This window comes from Amblyraja radiata, chromosome 5 (genome assembly GCF_010909765.2).
Source record: "Amblyraja radiata isolate CabotCenter1 chromosome 5, sAmbRad1.1.pri, whole genome shotgun sequence".
NCBI lineage: Eukaryota > Metazoa > Chordata > Chondrichthyes > Rajiformes > Rajidae > Amblyraja > Amblyraja radiata.
In genome coordinates, this window is record NC_045960.1 from 55,099,599 (window position 1) to 55,120,266 (window position 20,668).

At 40.6% G+C, this 20,668-nt stretch overlaps 1 protein-coding gene across 7 annotated transcripts in view; it reads left to right on the forward strand.

Moving 5' to 3' along the window:
• Nucleotides 1-20,668, forward strand: part of lama2 (laminin subunit alpha 2) — a 342,464-nt gene that overhangs the window by 297,957 nt on the left and 23,839 nt on the right. For 4 of the 7 annotated variants that reach the window (XM_033021242.1, XM_033021244.1, XM_033021246.1 and 1 more), the window contains 9 exons: nt 2,134-2,267; nt 7,139-7,298; nt 9,777-9,901; nt 12,772-12,934; nt 13,034-13,178; nt 13,264-13,402; nt 14,445-14,456; nt 16,310-16,430; nt 16,565-16,741. In XM_033021242.1, the coding sequence (XP_032877133.1) occupies nt 2,134-2,267; nt 7,139-7,298; nt 9,777-9,901; nt 12,772-12,934; nt 13,034-13,178; nt 13,264-13,402; nt 14,445-14,456; nt 16,310-16,430; nt 16,565-16,741 (1,176 nt within the window). The remainder of the gene's footprint in view (nt 1-2,133; nt 2,268-7,138; nt 7,299-9,776; nt 9,902-12,771; nt 12,935-13,033; nt 13,179-13,263; nt 13,403-14,444; nt 14,457-16,309; nt 16,431-16,564; nt 16,742-20,668) is intronic. The other 3 variants (XM_033021248.1, XM_033021243.1, XM_033021245.1) reach the window with 1 other exon arrangement.

A 20,668-nucleotide genomic window follows, 5' to 3' on the forward strand; every position in this document is an offset into this window, starting at 1 on the left:
AGACTGAAATATTAGCTGGATAAGCTAAAATCTTCCATATTCTTATTTGGTTCAAGCATTGAGAGGGTGGATAGGTTCTTAGTTTTAAGTCTTATAAAAAGACTTGAACCTTCAATAGTGACACACTTAGTTATCAGAGCTCTACCATGAGTTCCAAATGAGTTTTAATCCTCAACTTCTTAACTGCATGAATTAATCCTTACATATTTACACAGTTTAAGGCTAGGGAGAGAAATTAGTAAATATTAGAAAGTATATATTTTTAACTCATTCCGTTTAAATGGTTAGTGTTAATATTTATACTGAGGTTTCTTATTTAAGTATTGTAGAATATCTGAATGGCTTTGCACTAAGGTAGAGTAAGTGCACGTTTTAAAAAGCAATTAACACTTCCTTTGCTAAATATTCTTTACAGTATTTACTAGACTAATTGGGACCCGTTGGGTCCCATGTTCACATGGGAGGGCTGGACCCCCAATGCAATATTCCACCTCTCCACCAATTCCAATATTGGTGGCCAGTGCAGGGGGGGGGGCTTTCTGGAGCGCTAGTATGGATGTTGTAAGCTGAAGGGACTGGTTTCCAGAGGGCTAGTATGGACATTGTGTGCCGAATGGATTCCTGGGCTAGCAGCTCAGTCACTCAAGCCTGGAGTGCTGGCAGCTCACTCACTCATGGCTGGTGGGCTGGCAGTTGACTCACGGCTATTCCTTGAAATTCCAATTCAAGCACGGTTCAAGACCACCAAATTCAAATGCAGTTTCCTGCCACTTCAAGCAGATTGCAAGGCCATCAAATTTAACGGCAGTTTCATCCCATTTCATGTAGGGTGCAAGGCCACCAAATTCAAATGCAGTTTCATACCATTTCAAGCAGTGTGCAAGGCCTCCAAATTCAAATGCAGTTTCATATCATTTCAGGCAGGGTGCAAGGCCAGCAAATTAAAATGCAGTTTCATACCATTTCATGCAGGGTGCAAAGCCACCAAATTCAAATGCAGTTTCATGTTATTTCAAACGGGGTGAAAGGCCACCAAATTCAAGTGCAGTTTCATGCTATTTCAAGCAGGGTGCAAGGCCACCAAATTCAAATGCAGTTTCATGCTATTTCAAGTACAGTGCAAAGCCACCAAATTCAAATGCCGTTTCATGCCATTTCAAGCAGGGTGCAAGACCACCAAATTCAAGTGCCGTTTCTTACCATTTCAAGCAGGGTGCAAGGCCACCAAATTCAAGTGCTGTTTCATACCATTTCAAGCAGGTGCAGGGCCACCAAATTCAAGTGCAGTTTCACACCATTTCAAGCAGGTGCAAGGCCACCAAATTCAAGTGCAGTTTCATATCATTTCAAGCAGGGTGCAAGGCCACCAAATTCAAGTGCAGTTTCACACCATTTCAAGCAGGGCGCAAGGCCACCAAATTCAAATGCAATTTCATACCATTTCATGCAGGGTGCAAGGCCACCAAATTCAAATGCAATTTCATCCCATTTTAAGCAGGGTGCAAGGCCACCAAATTCTAGTGCAGTTTCATACCATTTCAAGCAGGGTGCAAGCCACCAAATTCAAGTGCAGTTTCATACCATTTCAAGCAGGGTGCAAGCCACCAAATTCAAGTGCAGTTTCATACCATTTCAAGCAGGGTGCAAGGCCACCAAATTCAAATGCAGTTTCATACCATTTCAAGCAGGGTGACACCACCGTAAAACCACCATAAAACCACATAAAACACCACAAAACCGCTTAAAACCACACTTGAGCCACGCCCACACTTCTGGGTTTATAGTGTTTCCCCCTCCCAACGGGGGTTATAGTTCCTCCCCCTCCTTCATGGCGTGATTGACAGGAGAGAGAACCTCAACATTTTTTAAACACAAATAACTTTTATTTTTAATCGATGGGAAAATCCGCTGCCCCTGATGAGCGGAGAGGGACTCTGAGTAAGATGGCCAAAAATCACAGCCGTAAGTCGTAGCTTTTTTTCTAAAAATCAATATACAGTGCAAACAGGAAGTGGTCAAGTTTAGACTTTTAATTATATAGATAGCTATTGCCTCATTTGAAAGTCAGTTAATGAACATTTTAGTGTGGTTTCTTAATTATCCCTCAATTTTGATTCTATTGTTGCTCAACAGACTGATTTCTTAGCGATTGAGATGCGTAAAGGTAAAGTCAACTTCCTATGGGATGTGGGATCTGGTATCGGACGTGTTGAATATCCTGATTTGATCATTAATGACCAGTACTGGTATAGAATTGAAGCCTCAAGGTAAGAATTATGGTTGTTTATGGACATTTTTGTTTTCATCTGAGTGGAAACATATAATTTTGATTGGGACCTTAGGGTAAGAAACCAAATTCTCAAATACGGATGCTGTTGGTTGTTGAACAGTCCAATGACTGTTCCATAACTAGTCTGCTGGAAGTTACTGCAGAATGTTTTTAAAAGATTTGCAGGATAGGAAGGTACATTTCTACTTCACTCCTGAAAAAATTGACCCATGTGATGCCCCAACTTCTCTTGGACTCACCTGCCACCCTTTAATCAAAAGTGCCTGTTTCATTTAAGAGTTGCTGGATTTCTTGCCTCCTCCTCCCCCCAACCTATCTCAATTGATACTGATTGTCAAGCTTCCCAATTTACGAAAAACATAGAAAATAGGTGCAGGAGTAGGTCATTCGGCCCTTCAAGCCAGCACCGCCATTCAATATGATCATGCCTGATCATCTTAAATCTGTACCCCATTCCTGCTTTTTCCCCATATCCCTTGACTCTGTTAGCCCTGAGAGCTAAATCTAACTCTCTCTTGAAAACATCCAGTGAATTGGCTTCCACTGCCTTCCATGGCAGAGAATGCCACAAATTCACAATTCTCTGGGTTAAAAAGTTATTCCTCATCTCCGTCCTAAATGGCCTCACCCTTATTTTTAAACTGTGACCCTTGGTTCTGGACTCCCCCAACATCTGGAACATTGTTCCTGCATCTAGCCTGTCCAATCCCTTAAGAATTGTATATGTTTCTATTAGATCTCCTCTCATCCTTCTAAGTTCCAGTGAATATAAGCCCAGACGATCCCTCACACCATCCACCCAATGAGCGCACACATGAAAAATATTGTCCCAATTGCAATAATGGGTTAATTGGCTTTTCTTTCTAAATTTATATTTCATTTTATGAATTGGCTGCTTGTCTTTAAGTGAGCCTCTTTTGTGGAGATAACTGCTCCATGTCTTATAAAATGACTTGTGATTCACATACTCTATTGATTCTGTGTTGGCAAATCAATTCAGCAGACTTAAGTGGGATGTTTTGTTAGAAAGGATAAAGATATTCCTCATAATATAAATGGAATAGAGGAGGAGAGCGATCTGGGAGAACAAACATATAAATCACTGACAGGCCATAAAAAAAGAATAGCATCAACCAAAGTGTATAAAATTGAAAATTGCATTTGGAGTACTGTTAACACTTGTAATGTCCATAGTATGCTCATAGAAAGCAGAGCGTTCATTTTAGTTAATTACCTGCCCCATAAGTCTACTTCCAATCATCAGGAAAGTGGCATTAAGTGCTGTGGATAATATGATCAAGAGGCACTTCTTCACCACGATCCTTATTACAGTTGCCAAATTTTGGGTCTCGACCAGATTATTACAGCGCGTTTTTAAATGCTGCTCTAGTACCTGCCTCAACTACCTCCTCTGACAGATTGTTCCATATACCCACCACCTTCTCTGTGGGAAAAAAAATGCTCAGGTTCCCATTATAACTTGCCCCTCTCACCTTATTCCTCAGGTATTCCTCAACATCTGGACAATATTCCAGCATTGGCTGATAATCAGCAAATAACACAATGCCACGTGAATACCAAAAATGGCCATATCCAAGAAGGCATTATAACCACAATCAATGCATTACCATTGATGGGCAACGTGAACTAAACAATGGAACTAAAGCTTAATTGTAGTGTTGCATGAATATTATGGCTGCAAAAGCATGTCAAAGTCTGGGTATTCTGTCACAACAAAGCCTTTCCTCCATCAGTCAAAAATCGGGAATGTGATGGAATGTTCTCCACTTACCTCGATGAGTGCAGCTACATAAATATTCACGAAGCTTATCATCATCATTGACGAAGTAGCCTATTTGCCTACCACCCCTTCCATTGCATTAAATATTCACACACCGCCATTAACGCACATGGCTGTTGGAAACAATGTATATAAAACACCAAGGCATTTCTAAAATACTACCACCTGCAAATTTTCTCCTGCCTGTGTACTGCCCTAACTTAGAAAGTATACTGCCATTACTCAAGAAAATCATAAAATGCTGGTTGGATTCAACGGGTCATGCAGCAATATAGTAATACAGCATGGAAACAGCCCCTTCGGCCCAACTTGCCCATGCCAACCAAGATGTCCCACCTACAGTAGTCCTACCTGCCCATGTTTGGCTCAAATAACTCTCAACCTTTCCAATCCATGTACCTGTCCAAATGCATTTTAAATGGTGTTATAGTTTCTGTCTCAACTCCCTCTTCCAGCAGCTAATTCCATATACCCACTACCACTGTGTGAAAATGTTGCCCTTCAGATTCCTATTAAATCTTTCCCCTCTCACCTTAAACCTATGTTGTCTGGTTCTTAATTCCCCTTCTCTGGATAAAAGACTCAGTGCAACTACCTATTCCCTTCATGATCTTATACACCTCTATAAGATTACTTATCATCCTACTATACTCTAAGAAACACTGTCCTAGCCTGCCCAATCTCTACCTATAGATCAGGCCCTCAAGTCCTAGCAACATTCTCATAAATCTTCTCTGCACTCTTTCCAGCTTAACAACATCCTTCATATAACAGGGTGACTAAAACTGAACACAATATTCCAACTGTGGCCTCACCAGCACTTTGTGCAGTTGTAACATAACATCCCAACTTCTAAACTCACCCAGTTTGATGAAGGCCAATGTGCCAAAAGCCTTCTTGACCATCTTATCTACCTTTGACACCACTTTCAAGGAAATATGTACCTGCACTCCTAGATGCCTCTGTTCTCCAACACTTCCTGGAGCCATGCTCTTTGCAGTGAAGGCTCTGCCCAAAGATCCTATAGGAAGCAAGATAGTGCACTCGACGAAAAAGACGTAGTAGGGTCATGGGCAGATTCATGGGTAATCTTCGGCCCCATTTCCGTAACCAGCTTCCGTTTCTACACTCCTATCTTTGCTTTGGCCATGGCGTCCACATCTTGTGAACAGTGTGATCAAATGAATTACATGAGTGCACGTTTAATACAAACATCAACTCAAACACAGCACAAGAGCCATTTAAAAAGAGATTTTTTTTTAACTTAAAAAAAAGAAAATTTAAAAAAAACATTAAAAAAAGAAAATTACCAGAATTATAATTTATTGACATATTAATCATTAACAAAAAATAGCAGAATTATGAATTAACAAAATTATGAATAATGGGTCTAACACCATATCACACATACAAACTGTTCCCCCGCAACGCTGATTACACTGCGAGAGGAATATACAAAGTTGGGTCGGGTCGGGTTTACTGAAATGGCCGAAGAAAAGGCTGACGTTCCGCTCCGTAGCGTACTACACTTCAGCCCATTGGATTTAGCAGGAGTGCACTATCTTGCTTGCTATAGGATCTGTGGTTCTGCCCTGGTTAGATTTCCCAAAATGCTACACTTCCCATTTATCTGCATTAAACTCCATTAACCATTCCTCTGCCCAACTGACCAAGGTTTTGCAGTAACTTTTGATAATCATCTTCGCAATCTACAATACCACACACTTTAGTGTCACCTGCAAACTTACTATCTAGAGAGAATGGATAGGCAATGTTTTGGATCAGACTCATTAATTAATTCAATAATTAGCAATTACTATTACTTAATTGTCACTGGGCCCATATCGTGGAGCTCTTTACCCAACAACTCCTTTATGGTACTTTCACAAGTAGTGCAGCAGTACAAGAGTGTAGCTGCCCCCTCAAGGGCAGTCAAGGATGAAAAGTGAATGCTGGATTTTCTAGCAGTATTTGCAATCTTTAGAAAATGAATAATGAATAGGAAACAAAGTAACGATACAACATGATTGACAAGGTAAAAGTTACCAGAATATTACTTAAATTGCGAGGTTAATCCCCTCAGGAAAGTCTGGGCAAACTGATTCTTTTCTCATGAAAAGAGAAACAAAATGAAATCTTTAGAATTATGTAAGACTTAGACAGGCTGGAGAAAACATTTTCATTTGCAGGAGAAACGAGACTGGGGCTACAAATAAAAGGTTGACACAAAGGTTGATCCAATAGAGATTTCAGGGAAACTATTTGTAACTCTGAAGACGGTTTGGGCGAGCAATTCAGTTCCATAAGAAGCATTTATGTTTATTAGATGGATTATACAGTCATAAGGCAGAAAAGAATAGCAGGGTGTTTCAAGAGAGTTAAATGCAAGGTTGGGGAGTCTCCTGCAGAATGTTGAGCTGGCTGTTTGTTTCTTTTGGACCCCATATTCTTACACAGGCAAAACATAGGAAGTTTAGATTAACGATTTAAAAAAGGGCCCCTGTCCCACTTAGGACACCTGAACGGAAACCTCTGGAGACTTTGCACCCCAACCAAGGTTCCCGTGTGGTTCCCGGAGGTTTTTGTCTGTCTCCCTACCTGCTTCCACTACCTGCAACCTCCGGCAACCACCTGCAACCTCCGGGAACCGCACAGAAACCTTGGGTGGGGCGCAAAGTCTCCAGAGGTTTCTGTTCGGGTTTCCTAAGTGGGACAGGGGCTTTAGACTCCTCTTGTTCAGAAACAGTGTATTGGAGGAACTGAAGAAATAGAGAAATGCCATGTAATGGAGTATGAAAAGAAAAATATTAATTTCTCATGAGGTTCACTGACTTTATGCTTAACTTCCCAATTTTGTTGTCTCCATCTTTATATTCTCACCTCAGTCTTGGTGTGATGGAAGTTGTATGGAACAGTTTCAACTGAAACTTCCTTGTGTTAATGAATTACATTTGAGCAAAATTTAATATGATTGGTTTAAAATTTGATTTTACTTCCTACTTAATGTTTAAACATCGGCAGTAATTGACTGTTTCTTACAAAAAAAGGTTTAGAAGAAATGGTACCATTTCTGTACGTGCTCTGGATGGCCCAAGAGCAAGCATCATGCCAACTAAATACAGCGCAGTGTCGCCTGAAGGCTATACAATACTTGACGTGGATTCAAATGCTTATCTCTTTGTCGGTGGTTTGACTGGTGATGTCAAGGTACAACATTTTTTATGATGTGGTTCTTGCGAACATTGTGGATGATGATTTACCACATTAATTTATCAATGATCAATTTGCAGATATCAACTACCCTCTGTGGTCAATTTATTTTCAAAATCTGCATGCTTTAAAACTATTTCAATAATATAACGAGACAGACTTTATATAGAACTTTGGGGTGGCGCAGTGGTGCAGCAGTTGAGTAGCTGCCTTTCAACGCCAGAGACCCAGGTCGATCCTGACCAAGGGTACTGTCCGTACGGAGTGTGTATGTTCTCCTGTGACCATGTGGGTTTTCTCTGGGTGCTCCAGTTTCCTCACACATTCTAAAGATTTGCAGGTTTGTGGGTTAATTGGCTTCTGTTAATTGTCCCTAGTGTGTAGGATAGGGTACTGAGTTAGATAGAGCTCTAGGGAGTTAGATAGAGCTCAAGGGGCTAGTGGAGTCAAGGGATATGGGTTATTGATAGGGGATGATCAGCCATGATCACAATGAATGGTGGTGCTTGCTCGAAGGGCCGAATGGCCTCCTCCTGCACCTATTTTCTATGTTTCAATGGTACGGGTGATCGATGATAGGCACAGACTCAGTGGACTAAAGAGCCTGTTTCCTATCTCGAAAACTAAAAACATCATTACATTTGGACATTTTAAAGCGCTTAAGTTGACTTTTTGAACTGTTGTTTGTGTTGCACTGTAAAAAAACAATTCCAACTATTTTCTCTCACTTGCTCTGATGTTCTCAGTTTGTACATAGCAAGGCTCCACAATGCCCCTGGTTATAGGGGCATTGTGGCACAATGCCACTGGCCAAGAGAGCAGGGGAACCTATTTGTTGTTCCTTAACTAAGCTCGCATGGAACTGAGAGGTAGACAGGGGCTCTGTTTAGTGACATTTCCAAAATGGCATCATCTCTTGATGTGCATTAATGTGTCATCATGGATTTTGAGCTGGTCTCTGCATCAAGCTCAAGTACACCACCTCTGGTGCATAGATGAGAGAGTTCCTCAGTGCACCACAACTGGCACTATGGTGCATGGTATTTTTAATAATTATTTTTCTTACAGGGCCTTTTACAGCATTTCATATTGGAACTCTGGTCTATAATAGCACAGTGACATTGCTCTGTGGATTTATGCTCACGATTCATAAATATCAGTGATGAAGTGTTGATTGGAGGAAATTTCCTATAAGAGAAAAAGAACATAGAAAACACTGGATAACAAAGATTACTCATTATAGTACAAAAGGGGCCTATTTAGCCTCTCAATCCATGCCAGCTCTCAACAGAGCAATCTCATCAGCCTCATTACACTTTCCTTATTCCCCGTCACAGTAACTCATAGCTAACTTTGGAAAGCGGTTTGATGAATTCAGGGCTGTAGGTCTGTATTGCCACCAATTATGAGGTACAGGAGGAGAAGGAGCAGGAGAAAATAAATTAAATAATTAGGGCAGTTTGTTACAATTCAGCCTACTTTCTAATACTCTCATATTTGCAGCAATGATTCAGTTTCTATCAACACATAAAATATTCATAGTAGTGTCTGGGTTTTATTGCTTAATTATGCTAAATGAATTGTTGGGAAAAAATGTATGATGTCTACCAAATTCTCAGATATCCTTCACAGAGGAAAAGCTTTGTTTTAAATGCTGTTGCAATGCACACCATTTTTAACTGCCTGCTCAGATATTATTTCAGTCATTTTCAGTTGCTTTTCTGCTTCTCTATTGTATTTTAAGTGTTACGGTACTTAAACAGCACAGATCAAATTAATAATATCGTAGTAATTCTGCAATGAGCCAATTTAACCTTTTTAGAGCCTATTTTTCTGACAGTACTGATCAGACATTATCTAATACAAAAGTTGAATGACCAATTTTCATTTATAACATTCATGTGAAATTTCAAAAAAGAAAAAGCATATGATTGAAAGAGACATATAATAGATCAAGTTAAACTTCTGGGATATTAATTAAAAAACCTTGGCGTTCTTAAGTGCATTGTGAGGAAGTTGATTGTAACAGACTGGATTCATCTTTGGAGACATGATCAGCACATCTTACTTTGGATGTTTTAATAGCACGTTGAAATGTCATTAATTGTCTTTCGGCCTCATAGAGGGGTGGAAGCTTGCAACCTTCACGTGGTCCACCCTGTTTCGACGAATGCAATCAACCCGGCCTGCACAATCAAATAAGATCAAAAAGAACAAGTAGTCCTACAATTTTAGGCTGTGTACGCCATATGCAAGAAGAAGAAGCCTCATGGGCATTAGTGGAAGTCCTTCTTGCACCTCTTATTCTTGAATTTCATACAACCTCTTTCTAACTTATTCCAGCAAATTTTACAAGGAATTATTTGAGAAATGTAGTGGCTTTGTAGACATTTAATGATTGTTACCCTTTAAGTTTCCTGGTTCAGCATTATAGAAAGTAATGTAATTTTATCTTCTCTCTTTAATTCATTCAAGAAATCAGATGTAGTCAAAACAACGACATTCACTGGTTGTATGGGAGAAACTTCGTTGGATCGTAAACCTATTGGATTGTGGAATTACAGGAATAGGCAGGGAGAATGCAAAGGCTGTGTTGTGAGGTATGTGCTTCTCTCTTATTGAACTCTAGACTCCAGATTCAACACTATCACTTAAATTTGTTTGCTTTGAAACCAGGAGGATAAAAATGGGGTAATATCTGGTCTGGTAAACTAAAAAATGACCCACCAAGAAAACACATAAGAAATTCAGAAAATTATTTTTGAGTTTGAGTTTAGTTATTGTCACGTCTACTGAGGTACAGTGAAAAGGTTTTGTTGCTAATTGTGCCAACCAGTCAGCGGAAAGACAATACATGATTTCAATCGAGCCATCCACAATGTACAAATACATGATAAAGGGAATAACATGAATAACGTTTAGTGCAAGATAAAGTCCAGTAAAATCTCATCAAAGATAGTTTGAAGGTCTCCAATGAGGTAGATAGTAGCCCAGGACTGCTCTCTAGTTGTTGGTAGGAGGGTTCAATTGCGTGATGACAGCAGGGAAGAAACTGTTCCTAAATCTGGAGGTGTGCATTTTCACATTTCTATAGCTCTTGACTGCTGGGAGCAGGAGGAAGAGGGAGTGGCTGGGGTACAACTCATCCTTGATTATGCTTGTGGCCTTGACGAGGCAGCGTGAGGTGTAAATGGAGTCAATGGAATGGGTGGTTGGTTTGTTTGATGGTCTGGTCTGTGTCCATAATTCACAGCAATTTCTTGCAGCCTTGAATGGAGCTGTTCCCAAACCACCCCGATTAAAAATAATTTATTTGACACAATTTGGTGAGGGTTGTTGGGGACATGCCGAACTTCCATTTTTTTCATATATACAAATATTACAAAGATAGACCAGAATTAAAAAATAAATGTGTGGGGATTAATAATTTTATTAAGCTGCCAATGATTTCACAAAAGTGGATGGAAAATGGAATGTGTGGTATTTGAGGAGGAGAATTAAAGAAAATATATTTATATTGAATAGAAGGGTATATGTCAAAAATCTAGTTTTTCATGGATACGCCACGTAACATATTTGATGGTAATGTTAAAAAGAATGCTTATGTCAGGAGAGGTTTAGGATGGGCAAGGGTGCAGAGGTGAAATTAAAAGAAGGTAAAGTGAAAAAGAGTGCATGTTACCAAGTAAAATCAAATAAAATACAAAAGTGCACGAAGAGTATAACTATAGAAATAGCAAAAGTGGTTGGATAGCAGAAGGATGACCGGTGGGTGACAGTAGAAAATGAGGTTAGAACTCAATAATTATTTCACATCTGTCCACAAAAAACAAGTAAGTAATGACATTTTTCCTAGAAATGTATTGAAGAGAAATGTAGAATAGATATGCTTAAAACTGAGTAAAATTATAACTGATTTTGCAATAAACTAGATAAATGGAAACATTTCAGAGGTTATATAAATCAATGTGGTAGTGTCTGTCGAATCATTGAATATCTTGAAACTGAGACTGTGAATGAAAATAGCGTATCCGTGACTCTATTGGGAAGGTGCTCATTATGGTCCTGTATATGAAAGTAATGAAAAAGGGAATGGGATTAAAAGACAGTGTGAAGTGCATGTCTTGATTGGAAGAGTATCTGAACAAAGCAAAAAGAGATTGAGAACAAGCATGAGGAATTTGAATTTAAAGTGATCCAATATAATTCAGAAGAGAGTAGAATTTAATGTGGACTTAATTTGTAAAGTTCTGGATGAGCTGAATCTTATGGACGGTGCAGAACAAGTTACTGGCCAGGAGTGTATTTAAATGTTGGTGTCAGGAAGTAACAAATACATTACTAAAGGGCCTGTCCCACTTAGGCGATTTTTTTCGGCGACTGCTGGCGAATGTCACGGTCGAAGCAGGTCGCCGAAAAAGCGGCGACTGGACACCCCCTACGGCAACGTCTACAACATGCTACGACAACCTACCACCTAGTCGATGTCAAGCTATGGACAGCCGACGACCCATTAGGACGTCCACCTACAACCACACCTACGACAACCTACGACCACACAGGCGACAACCTACGACAACCAAAGTCAACCTACGTTGACCAAAGTACACCCGCGACAAGCTACGTACGGCAAGCAACGACCCTGTCGGCGACAACTGAAGACAATTCAGTCGCCGGTACCTGTCGCCGGTTGATGTAGGTAGTCGCCAATGGAATTCACCGAAGTTAGCACCCAGCGACAACCAATGTTACCTGGCGACAACCTGCGTCATCCTGGCTACAACCTATGACAGCACCTACAACAGGAGAAGACAAGCTACGTCAAGCCCACAGTCAGCGAAAAGTTTTGACCATTTCAAAATTCAGCGGCGACCAGAAAAACATTACGACTCTTTAGGCGACTTGGGGAGACTACTCACGACCATACAGGTGTCACCCTGCGACCATGTGGCAAAAGCCTACTTGCCTGTAGTCGCCGATAAAGTCACCAGTGGGACAGGGACTTTAAGTGTTCAGTGATTCATGGATGAGACAATTGAAGACTTTCTAAAATCTTGTGGAAGCAATTATTGTGTTTCTAGGTTAAATAGTGTATGAGCATGGTGGTCCAGAGGTAAACTGCCTGTCATGTTGTTGATAAGCATTTTATCAGTGAGGAAGATGAGGAAGCTGGAAATACATCTTGGTGGATTCAAGAGATAAAGAGTAATGCTGCTTGAAATGCAACAGCAATAATTGGAAAATAAAGAGTTGAAAATAGTGTGGACAGTCTCTCTGAATTTGAAAACTACATAACCTAAACAGAAAATGAACATCTGACCTCAAATGGAGGACTTAATTGCAGTGTTCACTTCACCAATACTAAAGCTTTTTGCAGATCTTTCAGTAACTCCCTGACCAATTTATTCCTGTTGACATTATCAGTTCCAAATAAATAATAACATTCTCTATGTCTCCCCCTTTTTTTAAGCCCACAATCCACTGATACTGAAGAAACAGTGCAGTTTGATGGTGAAGGTTACGCAGGTGTTAGTCGACCAACTCGCTGGAATCCGAATGTGTCAGCAATTGCTTTCAAATTTAGGACCTTTTCTTCTGATGCACTTCTTATGTATCTTGCCACAGATGACTTGGTAAATGTCAAGTCAATACATTCTAAACAATCTACTCACATTTTACATGACTGAGCAGAATTCCAATAATTAACTTTAAATGTTTCTTCATTGTCATAGAAAGATTTCATGAGCATTGAATTAGCTGATGGGAGAATAAAGGTCAGCTACGATCTAGGCTCAGGTACAGTTAATGTCACCAGTAAAGCCCGTCACAATGATGGAAGATGGAAGTCATTCACATTATCAAGAATTCTGAAACAAGGTATTCTTTTTGATAGCAATGTTTTCAATTTGTATTGCATTTTAATTGGATTTTATAATGAATCAAATATTTCCCATTTTGGCAGCAAACATTTCCATACATGATGCAGTAAGCAACACAGAAGAAAGTCTGCACATAAGTTCTCCAGGAACCAACCACGGTCTCAATCTGAAAAATAACGGGAAGATATATTTTGGTGGCTTGCCTATATTACATAATTTAAGGTACAACTTTCTGTCATAGTACAATTTTAGTGAGAGAGTTTTCAGCTCCTTGCCACTTGAAGCTAAAACGTGTACATTTGTGTCTGCTTAGTTATATCTGTCCAGGACAGCTTACAATATACATAATACTAAAATGGAATAAAGTCCAATAAGGCTGTAACAAAATAAAATCAATCATAAGGTATTGTAAAATCTGGCAGGTAATTTGGGGCGAGCATGTCAGGTACTTTGTGTCAGGAAAGTAATCATAAAATGTACAAAAATAGGATTCATCTTCCTTTCTTCTTCTTGAAATTTTGCTGCCACAATTTCAAGGGCAATCATCTCTGATGGTCTTAGGGGTGGACCTGGTGAATGTTGGTAACAGAGATGAACAAAGGAAAATCTTCCAGGCTTATTGTCCATTTCCCGCAGAATATTTATTGAATGAAGGTAGAAAACTGGGCAGATATATAAAGATAAATCCAGCCCTGTGTACTTCGAGGAGACAAGGGAAGCCAGCCAGGGATCAATGGGAGTAGTCAAATGTTGAGGCAACAATGGCATCAATGAGAGTTTCAACAGCAGTTGAGCTGATGTGTAAATTGAGTGATATTAGGGAGATAGAAATAGTATTTGCATCAGTTATGACACCAAAATTGTTATCATGTGGATTTGTTTCTGAGAGCTGCAGAGAAATAAGTGGAATCAGTGACTAGGAATGAAATGTGTGGTACATCAAAGAAGTTTGCTTCCCTTTATTTAATTGGAGACAATATCTGATCATCCAGTGCTGGATGGTAGTTAAATTAGAGATAATGTACATGGCAAGAGAGGTGCCGGTGATCTGTAACTGGGCTAAGGATGATGATAATAATGATTGAGACATACTAATGAAAAATAATTCTGATTACTTCTGCATCAAAAACAAAATTTATGAACATCGTTGCTTCCAAAAATAATCTGAAATATATGGGTGCTCTGTCTGGTTATTGTGCTTTTCAACCACAAATATAGTGTATTAACATCATCATTTTATTTTCCCTTTGTGTTTTTGATCTAGCATGAAGGCCAGGTAAAAGTATCTCAATGCATGATATATTTTGATATCTAAATATTGATACCTACACCACTTTGCAGTTTACTCATCTATACAGCTATACAATGTGAGAAGCTGTGCCATAGCTGCAAGCTTTATTGCTGCTTGCCATTCAAGCTGCTTCCTGCTGTATTGCTCTGGAAAAGTATGTACAGCAAATGTTGCAATGCGCAGAATGCTTGTGCAAAACCATGATGATGGTGTATTTAAATGGCACACTGCTGCTCAGCCAGAAGTTTGATCTATTCCTTGAATATTGCCAAAATCACTGTCTGATAAAATGTTACTTTCTACATATTATGAATGTTTTCAAAATACAAGTATGGTTCCTACTTTTACCTTGTAATCTATGCTAGAAATGCAGTGAAAATGCAATGGAAGTGAGAACTGCAGCATTCATGCCTGTGTTGGTTGTCAATAGAAATAGGAGACATTAGAGAAGAGGGGACCAAAACATTGCCTGTAATTTCCCTCCACAGATGCTGCTTGGCCAATGAGAATTGGCTAGATTACTAGTATCATCTGGATGACATGAACTGTACATTTATTGGTATGAACGATTTTCTGAGTCTGAGATAAGACAAAGAATCCATTAGTGCCTTTCGGAGTGGTAATTCTCCATGCACCAGATACAGTGACTTGTAACATCTGTCAGTGACTGATATTAATAACATGCATATGGGAGGCATGGCACAACCTTCCATGAAATAATAGACATATTGGAGAAACACAGCACAGAAACAGGGACTTCTGCAACTGAGTGTACACTGCCTTCAACTACTGTTTACACTGATCCTGCATTCACCCCATAATTAATTATTCTTGCATTCTCATCAACTTCCCTCAGATTCCACCACTCATCTACTATGCACCAATGGCAATTTGCAGTGGCCAATTAACCTGCCAACACACACACATTTTGGATATGAGAGCAAACTGGGCAACAAAAGAAAAGCAATGCACTCACAAGGAGAATTTGCAACCACAACACAGACAGCAGCTGGGGGCAATTGAAACCATATCACCAGTGCTGAGAGGCAGAGGCTCCACTAATATGCACCTCTGTTGCCCAATTCTCTTAAGGTCCTACTTTAATTTAAAATGTCTAAAAATGCTGATACGTATGCGATTTGCTAGGAGAGTGCATATAAAATGCACTTTTTTGAGACTTTAAAACAGCATTCTATATTTTATCAGGAGTTCTTTCACCCCATGGGTAGGTCAGTTTACTGCCACCAGCAATCTAAGACATCTGAAATTTAAAATGCTGGTACCTATGCTGATCAGATTAACTTTTGAGAGGGAAAAATGGATCAGCAATGATTGAATGGAGGAGTAGACTCGACGGGCTGAATGGCCTAATTCTGCTCCAATGTCTTGTCTTTTTATGCTATTGCATTACAAAGTTCTGTATCTTCACTGGCTCAAATTGTAAACCTCTCAACAGGTTAACTTTTGTTTTTTAGAATGGGCATTTTCAACCAGTGAGGATATAGAACTTTGAAATCCAGTACCATAAAACCACAAAACATTGGTGCAGAATGAGGCCTTTTAGCCCATCGAGTCTACTCCACCATACTACCTGATTACTACAGGTGTCAGATGTTATGGGGAGAAGGCAGGAGAATGGGGTTAGGAGAGAGAGATAGATCAGCCATGATTGAATGGCGGAGTAGACTTGATGGCCAAAAAGCTTAATTCTACTCCTATCACTTATGACCTTATGATCTTTTTCCCTATTTAATTATTTTTATGATTTTATGTATATGTCTTGATGTTTATCAAACGCTGTAAAAATTGTAATGACAAAATGTTGTTTCTTATTACAGGCCAGAAGTCAGTTTGAAGAAATATGGTGGCTGTATCAGAGATATAGAAATTTCACAGTCACCATACAATTTATTGAGTGGCACAGATTACCTGGGCTTGACCAAAGGTTGCACATTGGAGGTTTGTTATTAAAACCTGAATATATTATATTTTTGTGTAATCAATTTGTTTGGTGTCAAATATTGAGTTTGTATTCACTATATTCATGTGTCCCTGAAATGTGTGTGATTATCTCTTGTACTTTCTTTTGACAGAATGTATACACTGTTAGCTTCCATAAACCTGGATTCGTCGAGCTTCAACCACACTCATTGAATATAGGCACAGAAATATCTTTTTCTTTCAGTACTAAAAATGAGACTGGAATGATACTTTTTGGAAGTGGAAGGAATTCAGCTCAGCTTGGGAGAAAACGACGACAAACAGGACAGGTATTTCAAAAGTTCTCTTGTTCATTGTGTGTTTAATTATCCTTTTTTTTTTGTTAGCATTAAAACATTCCTGAAAAATAAAATTGAGAAATCTTTACAATTTGAGCCAGTGAAGATACAGAACTTTGTAATGCAAGCTGATTCAGTGCGATGCTTGCAGTATGTGGGAGGTCAAGGACACTGCTGGTGCCTCTGGCTGCCACAAATGTGACAAGTGCATCCAGGTAGAGCTCCTGAAGGACCGTGTTGGGGAACTGGAGAAGCAAGTGGATGACCTCAGGTTCGTCCGAGAAACGGAGTCGTTCCTCGACAAGTCCTATAGTAAGATTGTTACACCTAAGGTACTGGAAGAGAGAAGGTGGGAGACAGTGAGAAAGGGAGGGAAGCATGGAATGAAAACGTCCCGGGTGTTGTACCTCTTGTGAACAGGTTCACCCACTTAGAAGCTGTCGGGACAGAAGACGTTTTTACACTGAGCGGCGGACTAGCTTGCGATGCGAATAGGGCTGTTGAGCCAAAACCAAAAAGGCCAAAGTCAGGCAACGCCATTGTAGTGGGAGACTCCATTGTGAGAGGTACGGACAGGGGTTTCTGCGGCAACAGACGGGATTCGAGGATGGTGTGCTGCCTTCCTGGTGCCAGGATCCAGGATGTCATGGACAGAGTGCAGAAAATCCTCAAGGGCGAAGGTGAACAGCCGGAAGTGGTAGTGCATGTCGGCACAAACGATGTCGGAAAGAAGGGGATGAATATTCGGCAGCGTGACTTTAGAGAGCTCAGAAAAATGCTGAAAAGCAGGACCACCAGGGTTGTTATCTCTGGTTTGCTTCCAGTTCCTCGTGCTGGCGAGAGCAGGAACAGGGAGATACGGGACCTGAATATGTGGCTGAGGAACTGGTGCACGGGGCAGGGATTTAGATTCTTAGACCACTGGGATCTGTTTTGGAGTAAGAGGGAACTGTACAAAAGGGACGATTGCATCTTAACAGGTGGGGGACCAGCATCCTGGCAGGCAGGTTTGCCACTGCTACACGGGTGGTTTTAAACTGAATAAGGGGGGTGGGGTGTCGAATGGGATAGTTGAAGATGGAGTTAAAGGGAAAGGGTTTCTTAAATGTGTGACAAGTGCATCCAGGTAGAGCTCCTGAAGGACTGTGTTGGGGAACTGGAGAAGCAAGTGGATGACCTCAGGTTCGTCCGAGAAACGGAGTCGTTCCTCGACAAGTCCTACAGTAAGATTGTTACACCTAAGGTACTGGAAGAGAGAAGGTGGGAGACAGTGAGAAAGGGAGGGAAGCATGGAATGCAAACGTCCCCGGGTGTTGTACCTCTTGTGAACAGGTTCACCCACTTAGAAGCTGTCGGGACAGAAGACGTTTTTACACTGAGCGGCGGACTGGCTTGCGATGCGAATAGGGCTGTTGAGCCAAAACCAAAAAGGCCAAAGTCAGGCAACGCCATTGTAGTGGGAGACTCCATTGTGAGAGGTACGGACAGGGGTTTCTGCGGCAACAGACGGGATTCGAGGATGGTGTGCTGCCTTCCTGGTGCCAGAATCCAGGATGTCATGGACAGAGTGCAGAAAATCCTCAAGGGCGAAGGTGAACAGCCGGAAGTGGTAGTGCATGTCGGCACAAACGATGTCGGAAAGAAGGGGATGAATATTCTGCAGCGTGACTTTAGAGAGCTCGGAAAAATGCTGAAAAGCAGGACCACCAGGGTTGTTATCTCCGGTTTGCTTCCAGTTCCTCGTGCTGGCGAGAGCAGGAACAGGGAGATACGGGACCTGAATATGTGGCTGAGGAACTGGTGCACGGGGCAGGGATTTAGATTCTTAGATCACTGGGATCTGTTTTGGAGTAAGAGGGAACTGTACAAAAGGGACGATTGCATCTTAACAGGTGGGGGACCAGCATCCTGGCAGGCAGGTTTGCCACTGCTACACGGGTGGTTTTAAACTGAATAAGGGGGGTGGGGTGTCGAATGGGATAGTTGAGGATGGAGTTAAAGGGAAAGGGTTTCTTAAATGTGTGAGCGTAGAGACAGAGGGGTGTAAAATGAGGGTAGAAGCAATAGGTAGCAAGGTGAAAAGTAAAAGTGGCAGGCAGACAAATCCAGGGCAAAAATCAAAAAGGGCCACTTTTCAACATAATTGTATAAGGGGTAAGAGTGTTGTAACAACAAGCCTGAAGGCTTTGTGTCTCAATGCAAGGAGCATTCGTAATAAGGTGGATGAGTTGAATGTGCAGATAGCTATTAATGACTATGATATAGTTGGGATCACGGAGATATGGCTCCAGGGTGACCAAGGCTGGGAGCTGAACATCCAGGGATATTCAATATTCAGGAGGGATAGACAGAAAGGGAAAGGAGGTGGGGTAGCGTTGCTGGTTAGAGAGCAGATTAACGCAATAGAAAGGAAAGACATTAGCTTGGAGGATGTGGAATCGATATGGGTAAAGCTGCGAAACACTAAGGGGCAGAAAACGCTAGTGGAAGTTGTGTACAGGCCACCTAACAGTAGTAGTGGAGTTGGGGATGGCATCAAACAGGAAATTAGAAATGCGTGCAACAAAGGTAAAACAGTTATAATGGGTGACTTCAATCTACATATAGATTGGGTGAATCAAATTGGCAAGGGTGCTGAGGAAGAGGATTTCTTGGAATGTATGCGGGATAGTTTTCTAAACCAACATGTAGAGGAACCAACGAGAGAGCAGGCTATTCTAGATTGGGTATTGAGTAATGAGGAAGGGTTAGTTAGCAGTCTTGTTGTGCGTGGCCCCTTGGGCAATAGTGACCATAATATGGTTGAGTTCTTCACTAGGATGGAGAGTGACATTGTTAATTCAGAAACAAGGGTCCTGAACTTAAAGAAAGGTAACTTTGAGGGTATGAGACGTGAATTGGCCAAGATAGACTGGCAATTGATTCTTAATGGGTTGATGGTGGATATGCAATGGAAGGCATTTAAAGACTGCATGGATGAACTACAAAAATTGTTCATCCCAGTTTGGCAAAAAAATAAATCAGGGAAGATAGTGCATCCGTGGATAACAAGGGAAATCAGGGATAGTATCAAAACAAAAGATGAAGCATACAAATTAGCCAGGAAAGGGAAAATAGATTATGAAAGAAAACTGTCAGGGAACATAAAAACTGACTCTAAAAGTTTTTATAGATATGTGAAGAGAAAAAGATTAGTTAAAACAAATGTATGTCCCTTGCAGTCAGAAACAGGTGAATTGATCATGGGGAACAAGGACATGGCAGACCAATTGAATAACTACTTTGGTTCTGTCTTCACTAAGGAAGACATAAATAATCTGCCGGAAATAGCAGGGGACCGGGGGTCAAATGAGATGGAGGAACTGAGTGAAATCCAGGTTAGCCGGGAAGTGCTGTTAGTTAAATTGAATGGATTAAAGGCCGATAAATCCCCAGGGCCAGATAGGCCGCATCCCAGAGTACTTAAGGAAGTAGCCCCAGAAATTGAGGATGCATTAGTGATAATTTTTCAAAACTCTTTAAATTTTGGAGTAGTTCCTGAGGATTGGAGGGTAGCTAATGTAACCCCACTTTTTAAAAAGGGAGGGAGAGAGAAAACGGGGAATTACAGACCAGTTAGTCTAATGTCGGTAGTGGGGAAACTGCTAGAATCAGTTATTAAAGATGGGATAGCAGCACATTTGGAAAGTGGTGAAATCATTGGACAAAGTCAGCATGGATTTATGAAAGGTAAGTCATGTCTGACGAATCTTATAGAATTTTTCGAGGATGTAACTAGTTGAGTGGATAAGGGAGAACCAGTGGATGTGTTATATCTGGACTTTCAGAAGGCTTTCGACAAGGTCCCACATAATAGATTAGTATACAAACTTAAAGCACACGGTATTGGGGGTTCAGTATTGATGTGGATAGAGAACT